Below are 14,190 nucleotides of genomic sequence, written 5' to 3' on the forward strand. Positions count from 1 at the left end.
AAACCAAAAACATGAATGTTCAACAAAGAGTTGCATTTTCCATAAAAAAAAAAAAAAAATTTTATATAAAAATTGTTAGTAACGAAAGAAACAAAATTATTATATTATTATTAATTCATTTTTATCCAAACAGTTACATTTGTATGCAAACAAATATATTTTCTACCAAAAAGAAAGAATTGTATAAAAAATATATTTTTACCAAATAGTTAAATTTTCAAACGAAGAAAATTCATTTTTAATCATAAAAGACGATTTTTCAACGGAATACATCAATTTAATTTAAAAAATCTTAATTGTGATTAAAATTGAAACTAAGCATAGCGACCTTCTAAAAAAGCGCAAAAAAGTCGATCAGTCACATTTTTCTTCAAAAAGTCGAAAAAAATGGAAAAAGTCGCACAATCCGAACCCTCTCTCATTTAATTGTAATTATTTTCAAACTAGACTTTTAGCCAGCTTTCAATCCTTTAAATTCTCTTGCTAAAAAGTACATTTCATGAGAATCGTCTCTTGTAGCATCAGGTCTAACCACTTTAACTTTGTTATAAAACTTGCACAAATCTTCTTCCAGTTGAGAGGATTTCCCACCGTCCCAAATTTTAGTCAAAAAAGTAGAACCAGGTTTGGAAAATTGTAGGGCGAATTTCAAGGCGGAATAGGCTAAAGTAATGATAACTTCGTGGTCGATATCTCTAACACCAGAAGCATTTGGTGCCATGTCGGACATGACCAAGTCCACCAATTTTCCGTTTAAGAGATCACGAAGTTTCCTGTGAGTTTCGAGAGAAGTGAAATCACTATTTCCTAGAATATGTGCTCCTTCGACTTGATGGAAAAGTTGTCTGTCTATCGAAAAAACAGATCCTATTGGTTTGTTTTCCTGAGAGCCGTTTGAATTGGTTAATTTCACGGCGACCTGGGTCCAACTTCCTGGAGCAGCGCCGCAGTCTATGACAATCATTCCAGGAGAGAGAATGTTGTGCCTGACAAAAATTAAAAATAATGGCAGCCAACCATTTTTCCTTTTCTTAGACTAATTTCCATATTTGGGCAATGGGGATGTTGCAGGAAATGAGATAAACATATTTTTAGAAACTTGAAGCAGTGAATAATTTTATGGAGAAAAGAACTTTTTTTTAGGTTTCTAATACAATTTTGATTTTTTTTAATGTTGCATACTTTTGGTAGTTTGAATTTTCCCGCGAAGAATGACGTCATACAGGTTTAGCCAATTAGGTATTCCATGCAGTGACGTCAAATGACAAGATGGCTGCACGCCGAGGGACAAGCAATTAATAATCAGATAATACTAATTGCAGGGGACGCAACTTAACTTAACTTTTATCACAATTTGGACAAAAATGATTTTTCGGGATGACTGAACAATTCCGAAAAATAAAATTCTCGAAAAGTTTATAAAATTGCCGAATTATAGAATTTCCGAATATTAAAATTACCGAAAAGTTTATAATATTATCGAATTGGAAAATTCCCGACAGTTTACAATAATATTAAATTTAAAAATTCCTGAATAATAATAAAATTAAAATATTATAAAATTTCCGAATACTAAAATTAAAAAATTATAAAATTTCCGAATTACCGAACTTAAAAATTCCTGGTGAATAACATTTCCGAACAATAAAACTCCCACTTTATAATATTATACTTAATGGGAAAATTCCCCACAGTTATAATAGCAAATTTGAAAATTCAAGAATAATAAAATTTTTTAATTAGAAAATTCATAAATAATACAATTCCTGGATAATAAAATTTGCGAATTGGAAAAATTCCCGACAGTTATATTAACGAATTTGAAAATTCCTAAATAATAAAATTTTTGAATTGGAAAATTTCTAAATAATAAAATAATAATTAAAGAAAAACATTATTTCTACTAATTCTGAATTGGAAAATTCCATGCAGTTTATAATATTACCGGATTTAAAAATTCCCGAAGAATAACATTTCCGAATAATAAAATTCCCGAAATGAAAAATTTTCAATAATAAAATTCCCGAACAGTTTATAATATTGCCGAATTAGAAAATTCCCGACTTTAAACATTCTTGAAAAATGAAAATCGCGAATAATAAAATTTTCAAATTATGAAATTCCTGAAAAATTTATAATATTACCGAATTTTAAAATTACCACAAAATAAAATTTCCGAATGATAAAATTCCCGAAATGGCAAATTCATTAGTAATATAAAAAAATTTCCAAATAATATAATTATCGAATTCGAGAATTCCCGAATAATAAAATTCCCGAATGGTTTATAATATTAACAAATTTTATAATTCTCGAAGAATAACATTTCTGAATAATAAAATTCCTTAGTTGGAAAATTCATCAGTAAAAAAACTCCGGAACAGTTTATAATATTATACTGAATTGGAAAATTCCCTACAGTTATATTAGCGAATTTGAAAATTCCTAAGTAATAAAATTTTTGAATTGGAAAATTCCTAAATAATAAAATTCCCGGATAATAAAATTTCCGAAATGGAAAATTCCCGACCATAAAATCTTTCAGAATAATAAAATTATCTAATTGGAGAATTCACGAATAATAAAATTACCGAAATGTTGATAATATTGTCGAATTATAAAATTCCGGAACAGTTTATAATATTACCGAATTAGAAAATTCTCGAAGAATAACATTTCTGAATAATAAAGTTCTAGAATTCTGAAATTTCCGAATTGGCAAATAACTGAATAATAAAATACCCCAATAGTTTATATTATTACAGAATTGGAAAATTACCCAAGAATAATATTACCGAATAATAACATTACCGAATTATAAAATTTCTGAACAATAAAAGTCCCGAATTCTAAAATTTCCGAATTGGAAAATACCCGAATAATAAAATTCTCTTAACAGTTTATAATATTATAGAATAAAAAAATTCTCGACAGTTTATAATATTACCAAACTTGAATATTCTTAATCTAATATTTCGACAGAAAAAATTTAATGTTTAAAGTATCTAAAATTATTTTTTTTATTAAAAAATTTCCAAATTAAAACAATTGAAAAATGATGTTACTCAATAATATTTATTTATTAAAAGTACAATGATAAAATATGTTTATGAAAAAATTTAAAGTTTCTTAAATTATTGTTTAAATTTAACATAACAATAATTGCAAAAAAACATATTACCGGATGAAAAATCGATGTATATTTAATTGATAAATAATATTGATTAAAAACGATTTGTTTATAGTTTCGGGAGTTTTATAAATTTTTTAATAATTCTTATGCAGAAGTATATATTATTTCTAATTATTGTTATTTAAAATCCAACAATAATTTTAGAAACTTTGACAGTTAAAAATATTTTTGTTTTATATAAAAATACTTGATTATTACATTTTTATTCAGTAAATAATATTGATAAAAAAACTAAGTGCTTAAATTCGGGAAGTTGATAATTAGGGAATTTTCTAGTTATGTTATTTTATATTTCGGCAATTTTATGTCAGGAATATTTTCAATTTAGTAATATTATAAACTGGCTGAGACTTTTGTTATTCAGAAATTTTACAATTCAGGAACTTTATTTTTCGGGGATTTTCTAATTCGCGACTTTTATATTTGGATATTGTTTTTTATTTTAAAAAAGCTACTCAAAGGACGAATAAAATCATTACATATTTTTTATGGATTTCATAACGCAATTTGGTAGTTAAGGGTAAATGGTAGTCTGTGACGCAATCAAAATTTGACCTTGTCATGTTAATTTTGTCCGCCTTTTTTTTTAAACTAAATAAGTTAGTATATCGAAATTTTGGCAGAAGGAAGAAAATATATAATCCGACATCGGTTGGGTCCCTTGGAGTAATTATTTTGTAAGAAAGCAATACTTTAACGTTTTCCGTGACTGCCTTGTAGCAGACGAAGCGACGAAAAAATTTGGAGTTGGAAAAAGCCTCTAGCGCCGCCACCTTCCTTTTGTGAAAAAGTCGCAACTTGTTAGATATTTCAACTCAGATCGGCAGGTGTGAATACTCAGTCGGTAACACGGCTTTATTGAAAAATTAATTATTAATTATTAAAATTATTTAACTGGAATACTTGAATATTTTAACCAAGAAGAAATTTTTTTAAACAAGGCGATTGACTTTTAAAGAAAAACGTCATGTTCTACAAAAAAATAGATTTTTTTTAAATACGTGAATTTTAAACGAAACAGTTGAATTTTCAATTGAAAGAGGCAATTTTTCAGCCAAAGTGTCGAATATTGAAACCAAAGTATTACTATTCTAGAAAGAAGATTTTTCAAAAAATACATTAATTTGTAACCAAACTGATGCATTTTCAACTAAAATGATAAATCCTCTACTAGAATCATTAAATTTTAAATAAAAAAATAAAATAGTTTTAAACTAAAACAATGAATCTTCAAATGAAATTGTTAAACTTTCAACGAATTCGACGAATTTTGAAATAAAAAAAGCTAATTTTTAAACCAAAAATTGAATTATTACATTTTCAAAATATTGAATATTGAAAATATTGAATATTTGATTGAAAATTTGTTTCTTTTTTTGTAGAAAATAATTTTTTTTATTAAAAATGAAAATACTATTTCAATTAAATATTCCATAATTTTAGTAAAAAATTAATTTGTTTGGTTAAACATTCTTTTTTTTTTGTTTTTGACTGAAAATGTAATTATTCAATTTTTGGTTGAAAAAGTATCTTTTTTATTTCAAAATTCGTCGAATTCGTTGAAAGTTTAAATATTTCATTTAAAGATTCATTGTTTTAGTTTAAAAATAATTTTTTTATTTAAAATTTAATTATTCTAGTTTGGGATTTATCATTTTAGTTGAAAATTCATCAGTTTGGTTGGAAAATTAATGTATTTTTTGAAAAATCTTTTTTGTAGAATAGTAATAGTTGCTTTCAATTTTCGACAATTTGGCTGAAAAATTGCCTCTTTTAATTGAAAATTCAGCTCTTTCGTTTGAAAGTTAAGTATTTGAAAAAAAAATCTTTTTTTTTTGTAGAACAGGATGTTTTTCTTTGAAAGTTAATCTCCTTGTTTAAAAATTTTTCTTGAATAAAAATTTCAAGTATTCCAGTTAAATATTTTTTTATAATTAATTCTTTTAGTGAGTACTTTTTCAATAAAGCCGTCTTACCGACTGAGTATTCACACCAGTCGATCTGAATTAAAATATCTAACAATTGTTGCGACTTTATCACAAAAGGAGGGTGACGGCGCTAGGGGCTTTTTCCAACTCCGAACTTTTCTGTCACTTCGTCTGCTACAAGGCAGTCACGGAAAACTTTAAAGTATTGCTTTTCCTTACAAAATAATTACCCCAAGGGACCCAACCTATGTCGGCTCATATATTTTCTTCCTTCTCCCCAAATTTCGATATACTAACTTATTTAGTTTAAGAAAAAAAAGTCGGACAAAATTAACATTACGATGTGAAATTTTGATTGCGTCACAGAATACCATTTAACATAAAAAAAAAATAATGTCCAAATACACTTATGGTGAAAAATAATTTTTTTTGCAGTTATTAAAAAAAAGTTTTGCCCCATGCAGTTGGTATTCCTGTTTGGACCTTGGCTTGCAGCAGACATCTTGGATTTCCCTTTAACAACCTAAAATACCTTCTCTATTCGTCTGGGGAAAAAATTCCGCGAGCGGACACAAACTAATCAAACTTTATTAAGAAAAGAAAACATGTTTCTTATTGAATAGAAAATTATTTTTTCTTGGAATATGTTAAAAAATTACTAAAGAATTAAAATATCTTTTTATTTCATTTCATGCAGCATCCCTAATAGAATAGCTAGAATTGCAAGAGACTATTTCAATTATTTTCTTCTTAATTAATATTAGTTTTTCATTTCAAAATAATACATTAAAGCAGCTTAGAGACCCTTATGCATTGAAATGCATGTTTCTAAATAACTTTTATTTGAAAACAATTGCATTATTTAGGTAGTTTGAGTTTTCCCGCCAAGAATGACGGCACACAGATGTAGCCAATCTATGCGTTTGGCGAAAAATGCCGCGAGTGGGGACAATATTCAAACTTTATTAGGAAAAAAAACAACATATTTCTTATTTAATAAAAAATTCTTTCTTCTTGGAATATGCTAACGAGCTCTCCACGAGGGTGCTTAATTTTTTTTTAAATTGTTACATAAAATTAAATAACGATGGTTCTTCATTTGTAAAAGTAGCTTTAAATGACTGCATTTAACATTTTTTTGGTTAGGAATTAATTTTTTTTAACTGAAAATTTAATTGTTCGATTTTTCCATTAAAATTTATCATTTTAATTTAAAAATTCAACAGTTTGTTGGCAATATTTTATTTCATTGCGTAGTTATTATAATTTAATTTATTATAAAATTATTTTATTGCATATTTTATTATTACAGTTGAAACTTCATTATTTTATTGAAAATTCTTTTTTTGCATGAGTTTTATAAAAAAATGCATCTCTTTAGTTAAAAAATATTTTTTCAACTGAAAATTTAACTTCAATATTTTTTGAAAATTCATATCTTTGGTTAAACATTAGTTTGTTTAAATAAAAAATTTATTATTCTATTTTTTGTTGGTAATTCATCTTTTTGATTTAAAATAAAAATATTCCGGTTAATTATTCATCAATTTAGCTGAAATTAAGTTTTTTTCACTGAAAACTTAGCTATTCTATTTTTAGTAGAAAATGTATCGTTTTTGTTAAAAATTCAATTTTGTCGCTAAAAATTCATGTATTTTGTTGACAATTCAACAGTTAGTTTGCAACATTATATTTGATTGCATAATTATTATAAGTTATTATAATTTATTTAATTCAATATAACATTATTTTATTGAATCATATTTAATTATTACAGTTAAAACTTGATTATTTTATTGAAAATTGATTTGTTTTAAACTGAGAATTTAACTATTCAATATTTGTTTGAAAATTGATCTTTTTTAGTTGAAAACTCGTCTTTTTTTGATAAAAAAATAATTTTCTCACTTGAAAATTTATTTTTTTTATTAAAATTCATCTGTGTGAGTTGAATATTCCGACCTTTAAAATAAAAAATTTATTTCTTTGGTTAAACATTAGTTTTTAACTGAAAATTTTACCAGTTAATTATTTGTAGATAATTTATATTTTTTAATTAAAAGTTCAATTATTTCATTTAAAAATGCACCAGTTTGGTTAAAAATTATTCTTTCCTTTTAACTGAAAATTTAAACATTTTATTTTTGGTTTAATTTTTATTAGTTTAAAATTCAATTATTTACTTTAAAATGGTTTGTTTTTTTAGTACAAAATTGAACTGTTTCATTGAAAATTCATGTATTTTATTGAAAAATCGTATTTCATGTTAGAAAATCAATCGTCTTGTTTAAAAATTAATCTTTTTGGTTAAAAATTTATCTATTGCAGTTGAAGATTTTTTACTATGATTAAAAATTCATTACATTCCTTACAAGTTTTTAGTGCTTTTTTTGTAAAAATTTAATATTTTAACTGAAAATTTAACCATTTCATTTTCGGTTGAAGACTTGTCTTCTTTTGTAATCCAAAATTAAATTATTTGGTTAAAAATTGATATTTTTAAGTTTATATTTAACTATTTTGTACCCAGATTAATTTGAGAGATAAGTCAAAGTTATGAATGATATTTTTAGTTTTATTTAATTATGTAGTTAATGAGCTAATAAATTACAAAAATATTTTTAATACAATTTGTCAAAGCTTTCTAAATTGAACATATTAATTGAAATTTTAAAGAATAAAAGAAACATTATTTATAATAAATTTTGTTTCATGGAATGTAAATCCTTAAAAATTCATATTTTTTATTTAAAAAAATTATTACTTGATTCACAATTGAATCACTTTGTGGAAAATTAAACAATTTTGTTAAAAAGTGTTTTTATAAAAATTCGACTTTTCTGGAAGAAAATTAATCTTCTTGGTTCAAAATTCAACTATTTGATAGAAAAAATATATTTTTTGTTAACAATTCGTATTTTTGGGTATAATATCAATTATCAATTTTAAAAAATTAAAAATGCAACTTTTAGGGTTGGAAATAGTAAAACTTTATATTTTTCAGGTTGAAAATTCAACTTTTTTGTAGAGATTTTCTCTGTTTGGCTTGAAAATTCAACTATTTGGTGAAAAATTTACCTGTTCAATAGAAAATTCATTTACTTTTTAATGGAAATTAATTTCTTTCATTTTTGGTTAAAAACTAATCATTTTTAGTGTAAAAATGGAATTTTTTGGTTAAAAATTAATTTGTGTTAATTAAGGCTTCAAATATTCTTCGAAAATTCGTCTTTGTTAAAATTCAACTGTCTTATTAAGAATTGGTCTTTTTGCCTTCTAAATTTCACAATTTGGTACAAAATTCAAGTATTAAGTACAAAATTAAACTGTTTTGTATAAATTTCGTTTTTTTTATATTGAAAATTAATTCTTCTCAACCATAATAAAAACATCCATTTTTTCTTAAAAATTAATCTTTTTTATTTTTTAAATCCTACTGTTTAGTTTACAAATATTAGAAATGGAAGAAACAAAAACTAAAATGTAAATAAATAAATTGTTTGCAAACTTAAATTTATTTAAATATAATTAAAAATATATTTCTCTTTGGAGAATTTAAATCTTTTTTATTTAAAAACGCTACTGCCTGGTTGAAAATTAACTTTCTTGTCAAAAATGTACATATTTTAATTGCAAGTTCAAGTGTTTAATAGAAAATTTGTATTTGCGGCTCGAAAATTATACAATTCAGTATAAAATTAAAATATTTGGTTGAAAAATGATGTATTTTGCTGAGAAATAATTTTTTTTTTCAAGAATAATTTTTTCGTATTAAAAATGAAATTGATCAGTTGATAATTAAATTGTTTTAGTTGAGGATTCTAATACTTTGTTGAAAAATCGTCTTTTTTATTAAAAATTAATTTTTTCTTAATTTCCGTTGTTTGTTACAAAATTAAACTCTTTTGGAGATAATTCGTTTTTTATTTATTGAAAGTTAATTAGTCTTAATTAAAATGCAAGTAATCCGTTTTCCGATAAAAACTGAGTTTTTGGTTTAAAAATTTCACTATTTAATTAAAGACTTAACTGTTTGTTTAAAAATTAATTTATTTGAATTGAGCATTCAGGTATTTTGTTGAAAATTCTTCTTTGTTGATTAAAAAGAACTGTTTTTTTATATAAAAATAAAATTCTTTTTTTGTTGAAATATCAACTATTACATTTTTGGTTAAAAATTCATTTTTTTAAGCCGAAAATAATTTTTCCAACTGAAAATTGCACTATTTTGTTGAAAAATCAACTGATTCATTGTAAATTAACTTTTTTATGAAAATTTATATTTTAGGGTTAAAAGTTCAACTGTTTTATAAAAAATTGCTCTTTTCGGCTTGTAAACTGTAGAATTTCGTAAAGAATCCAACTATTTGGAACAAAATTAAACTGTTTTGTAGAAAATTCGTTTTTTTTTGGAAATTAATTTTCCTCAGTCAAAATTCAACTAATCTGTTCTTGGTTAAAAATTTATCCTTTTTATTTAAAAAATTCGACTCTTTAGTAAGAAAATTTTAGTAACGGAAAAAATATAAACTGAAAATTAATCAAATAAAATTTGGACTAACATTACATTCATTGTTCAAACTATTCAAATGAAAGTTTATGTAATTTGTTGAAAATGCACATTTCTGGTAGAAAATTCAAGTAATTGGTGAAAAATTAGGGACTCCGTTGAAAATTCGTTTTTTTAGATTAAAAATCAAATTTTTGTGTAGGGGATTTACCTCTCTGGTTTGAAAATTCAATTAATTTTGTATGAAAATTAATTTTAATTAATAATAATTGAACTATTAGTTTTAAAATTCCAAAACTTTGTATAAAATTTAACTATTTTCTTGAAAATGGTCATATTTTATTGAAAATTCATCTTTTCTGGCAGAAAATTCAATTATTTTGTTAAAAATTAATATATTTTGTGAAAAATTCGATTCTTCTATTAGAAAATTAACCTTTTTGATTAAAAGTTCAACTATATGATATAAAATATATGTATTTTGTTGAAAATTTATCTTTTTAGGTTGAAAATTTAATTCTTATGTAGAGAGTTATATTAAACAGTTTTTTTTAAATATTTAATATCAACACCTTTTTAATTTTGTAGAAAATTCATCTGTCTGAGTGGAAAATTCAAGAATTTGTTAAAAAAATTCCTCATTTCTGTAGAAAATCCGTTAAATTATTATTGAAAATTAATTTTTTTTAATGAAAATTTACCAATCCATTTTAGGTTAAAATTTATAATTTCTAGCTTAAAAATTCAACTTTTTAGTATAAATGTTATATAATTTGTTGAGAATTTAAACTTTTTTGGTCTAAAATTAACCTTCTTAGCTAAAATTCAATCTTTTTGTTTAAAATTTAATTATTGGTTTTGAAAATTCAGGTTTTTTGTTGAAACCTGATCTTTTTGTTTTGGAAATTCAACAATTTGATCAAAAATTCAATTTTTTTTTGTATAAAACTTGGTATAGAAATCAACTATTTGTTTAAAAATTAATGTATTTTGTTGAAAATTCGCCTTTTCTGCTAGAAAATCCAATTATTTGGTTAAAAATTTATAAAATCCATTTTTGCGTTTAAAAAATAAATATATATTTCAAAATTAATCTGTTTTAATTTAGGATTCATGTATTTTGTGAAAAATTAATCTTTTTTAGTTATATTAAACTGTTTTTTTAATTAAAATTAACACTGTTTTTGAAGTGGTAAAGATTTCACCTGTCTGGCCTGTAAATTCAAGAATTAGGTAAAAAAATTCATAATTTTTGTACAAAATTCCTTAAATTTTTGTTAAAAATTAATTTTGTTTAAATGAAAATGTGACCATTCCATTTTTAGTTAAAGATTGATCTTTTATAGTTTAAAAATTCAAATTTTTGTTTGAAAATTGATAAAATTGATTGAGAATTAATCTTCTTTGGTAAAAAAATTAACCGACTATGCTGAAAATTTATTTTAAAAATTTAATTATTTGGTTGGAAATTCAGCTGTTTCGTTGAAAGCTCATCTTTTTGTCTGGAAAATTCAACATTTTGGTCAAAAATTCAACTATTCTGTTGACAATTCAATTACTTTTTATTGAAAATTAATTTTAATAAACTAAAATGGAACTATTGGTTTTAAAAGTTTAATACTTTGTATAAAATTCACCTAATTTTTAAAAAATTGTCGTAGTTTGTTGAAAATTCGCCTTTTTTGGTAGAAAATTCAATTATTTGGCTGAAAATTAAAAAAATCAATTGTTTCGGTTAAAAATGCAAATGTATGTTTAAAAATTAATCTGCTTTAATTTAGGATTCATGTATTTTGTGAAAGATTCATCTTTTTTAGTTATATTAAACTGTTTTTTTAATTAAAATTAACACCTTTTTTGGCTTTGTAGAGAATTTATGTGTCTATCTTGAAAATTCAAGAATTCGATAAAAAAAGTTCATCATTTTTGTAGAAAATTCGTTAAATTTTTATTAAAAATTAATTTTGTTTAAATGAAAATTTAACTATTCAATTTTTAATTAAAAATTGATCATTTCTAGTTAAAAAAGTCAACATTTTGTTTGAAAAAAACTATATATATAATAAAAAATTAAATAGTTATATTTTGATTTAAATAAATTGATTTCGAATTAAAATTTAACGAATTTTTAACAAAAATTATTAGTTTTTTTTTACAAAATTCTTGAATTTTTTAGCGAACAAGGTAAATTATCTACAAAACGAAAAAAGGTGTCAATTTTAAGTAGAAAAACAGTTTAATATAACCAAAATGATCTATTTTCAACAAAATATGTCAATTTTTTAACAAATAGTTGAATTTTATATTAAATTGTAAACTTTTAAAACTAATAGTTCCAATTTTATTCATTAAAATTCATTTTCAATAAAAAGTAATTGAATTTTAAACAGTATAGTTGAATTTTTTACAAAAATGTTTTATTTTCAACCAAAAATTTAAATTTTCTGCCAAGAAGGTTAATTTTGTATCAAAAAAGATTCAGTATTAAATATTTATGTAAATTTTCAACCATAAAGTTTAATTTTTAAACTAGAAAAGATCAGTTTTTAAATAACAATGGCATAGTTTTCATATTAAAAAAATTAATTTTTAATAAAAATTTAACAAATTTTTAACAAAAATATAGTTTAATTTTCTACAAGAAAAATCGAATTTTTAACAAAATACATCAATTTTTAAACAAATAATTGAATTTTCTACCAGAAAAGACGAATTTCCAATAAAAATTAATTGTATTTTTCACGAAACAGTTGAATTCTCAACCAAATAATTCAAATTTAAGCACAAAAAAATAATTAATTTTTAGCCAGGAAGGTTAATTTTTAAAAATTGAAAAAATCATTTTTTTGGTGAAAAATTAACCTTCTTGGCTAAAAATTAATTTTTGTTGTGCTTATACTTGAACTATTTGGTTGAAAATTCAACTGTTTTGTGAAAAATACAATTAATTTTTCTTGAAAATTCAATTATTTGGTTAAAAATTTACGTATTTTGTTAGAAATTCGATGTTTCTAGTAGAAAATTAAACTATATTTTTGTTAAAAATTCGATAAATTTTGATTAAAAAATAATTTAAAAAAAATGAAAAGTATGCGATTTTTATTTAAAAACTGATCTTTTCTAGTTTAAAAATTCAACTTTATGGTTGAAAATTTATATGAATTGTTAAGACTGAATTTTTTTTGGTACAAATTTAACCTTCTTAGCTAAAAATTAAAATTTTTGGTGGAAAATAAAACATTTTCGTAAAAAATTCAACTATTCTGTTAAAAATTCAATTACTTTTTATTGAAAATTAGTTTTAATAAATAAAATTGGAGCTATTGGTTTTAAAAGTTTAAAACTTGATGTAAAATTCAACTATTTGTTAAAAAATTGACGGATTTTGTTAAAAATTGATCTTTTTTGGTTATATTAAGCTGTTTTTCTACTTAAAATTGACACCTTTTTTCGTTTTTTAAATCATTTATCTCGTTCGCTTAAAAATTCAAAATTTTGTAAAAAAAACTAATCATTTTTGCAAACAAATTCGTTAGATTTTTATCGGAAATCAATTTGTTTAAATCAAAATATAACTATTTAATTTTTTATTAAAAATTGTTGAGAATTAATCTTTTTTTGGTAGAAAATTAACCTTCTTATCCGAAAATTTATATTTTTGGTTTAAAATTTACCTATTCGTTTAACGCCAATTATATTTTTCCATACAAATTATAAGCACAAACGTGAAATTGGCATTTAAAATTTGTGAATGGCTTAACAAGTTCACTTATTATTTATTAAAAATAAAACCAAAGACAAATATTTATACGCAGAATAACTAATGAATACATAAAAATAATATACTCTCAATAAAAACTTTATATTTACAAAAATTAATTTCTTTAATTTTCACTTGTTTCAGTTTATGTTTAAAAATATGCTGAAAGTAAACAGTTTTTTTTCTCCCGAAAGTAAATGATTTAAAAGTAAAAGGAACTATAAAGATGCCCATATATAGAAATATTTAAATTACAAGATCTTGAAAAATATATATATAAAATAATATTTAAAAATATCAAACCTTTCATTGATTTCCAAAAGTTTAAACGCGCTTCGACATCGATAATTCTCCTTTTTGGCTTTTTCAACATAAGGATCTTTAAGTTGCCTCGTTAACCATAATTGCGAGCTATGTTTTTTTCCTTTTAAATTGGTGGGCCGTTCTTTTAAAAGAGTGCAACAAGTATGCAATCGTTTAATATGCATACTTTAAAAATGTTTATTCAAATAAACATGAATTTGTCTAAATTCTAACCTAAAAAAAATGCAGGTTATGTTTCCATGACACCCACAACCATGAACCATAAAGAATAGTGACTGCCAGCTCCAAGGCTAGTTTGATGAGAACCCTGGGCTACTGCGCTTGCGTCAACGCCGCCTGCTGGTTGGCCGCTATTGGCGGGAAATTCCAAAGAGATATTTAAAATAATTCTTTAAATGAAAATAAATACTTATGATAAAATGCAGAAAAATGTATATAAATTAAGTAACTTTTGAACTCCAGGAAGAAAATGAAA

General features: G+C 23.1%; 1 protein-coding gene across 1 annotated transcript; it reads right to left on the reverse strand.

Annotated features, from left to right (window-relative positions):
• Positions 1-312: 312 nt before the first annotated feature.
• LOC117168802 (rRNA methyltransferase 2, mitochondrial) lies at positions 313-13,946 on the reverse strand. Its single transcript, XM_033354627.1, has 2 exons — positions 13,695-13,946; positions 313-986 (listed from the first exon to the last, which is right to left on the reverse strand). The coding sequence occupies exons 1-2, from the start codon at positions 13,877-13,879 to the stop codon at positions 452-454; spliced, it is 720 nt and encodes a 239-aa protein (XP_033210518.1). The 5' UTR covers positions 13,880-13,946; the 3' UTR covers positions 313-451.
• Positions 13,947-14,190: the final 244 nt, after the last annotated feature.

Source organism: Belonocnema kinseyi, chromosome 3 (assembly GCF_010883055.1).
Source record: "Belonocnema kinseyi isolate 2016_QV_RU_SX_M_011 chromosome 3, B_treatae_v1, whole genome shotgun sequence".
Taxonomy (NCBI): Eukaryota; Metazoa; Arthropoda; class Insecta; order Hymenoptera; family Cynipidae; genus Belonocnema; species Belonocnema kinseyi.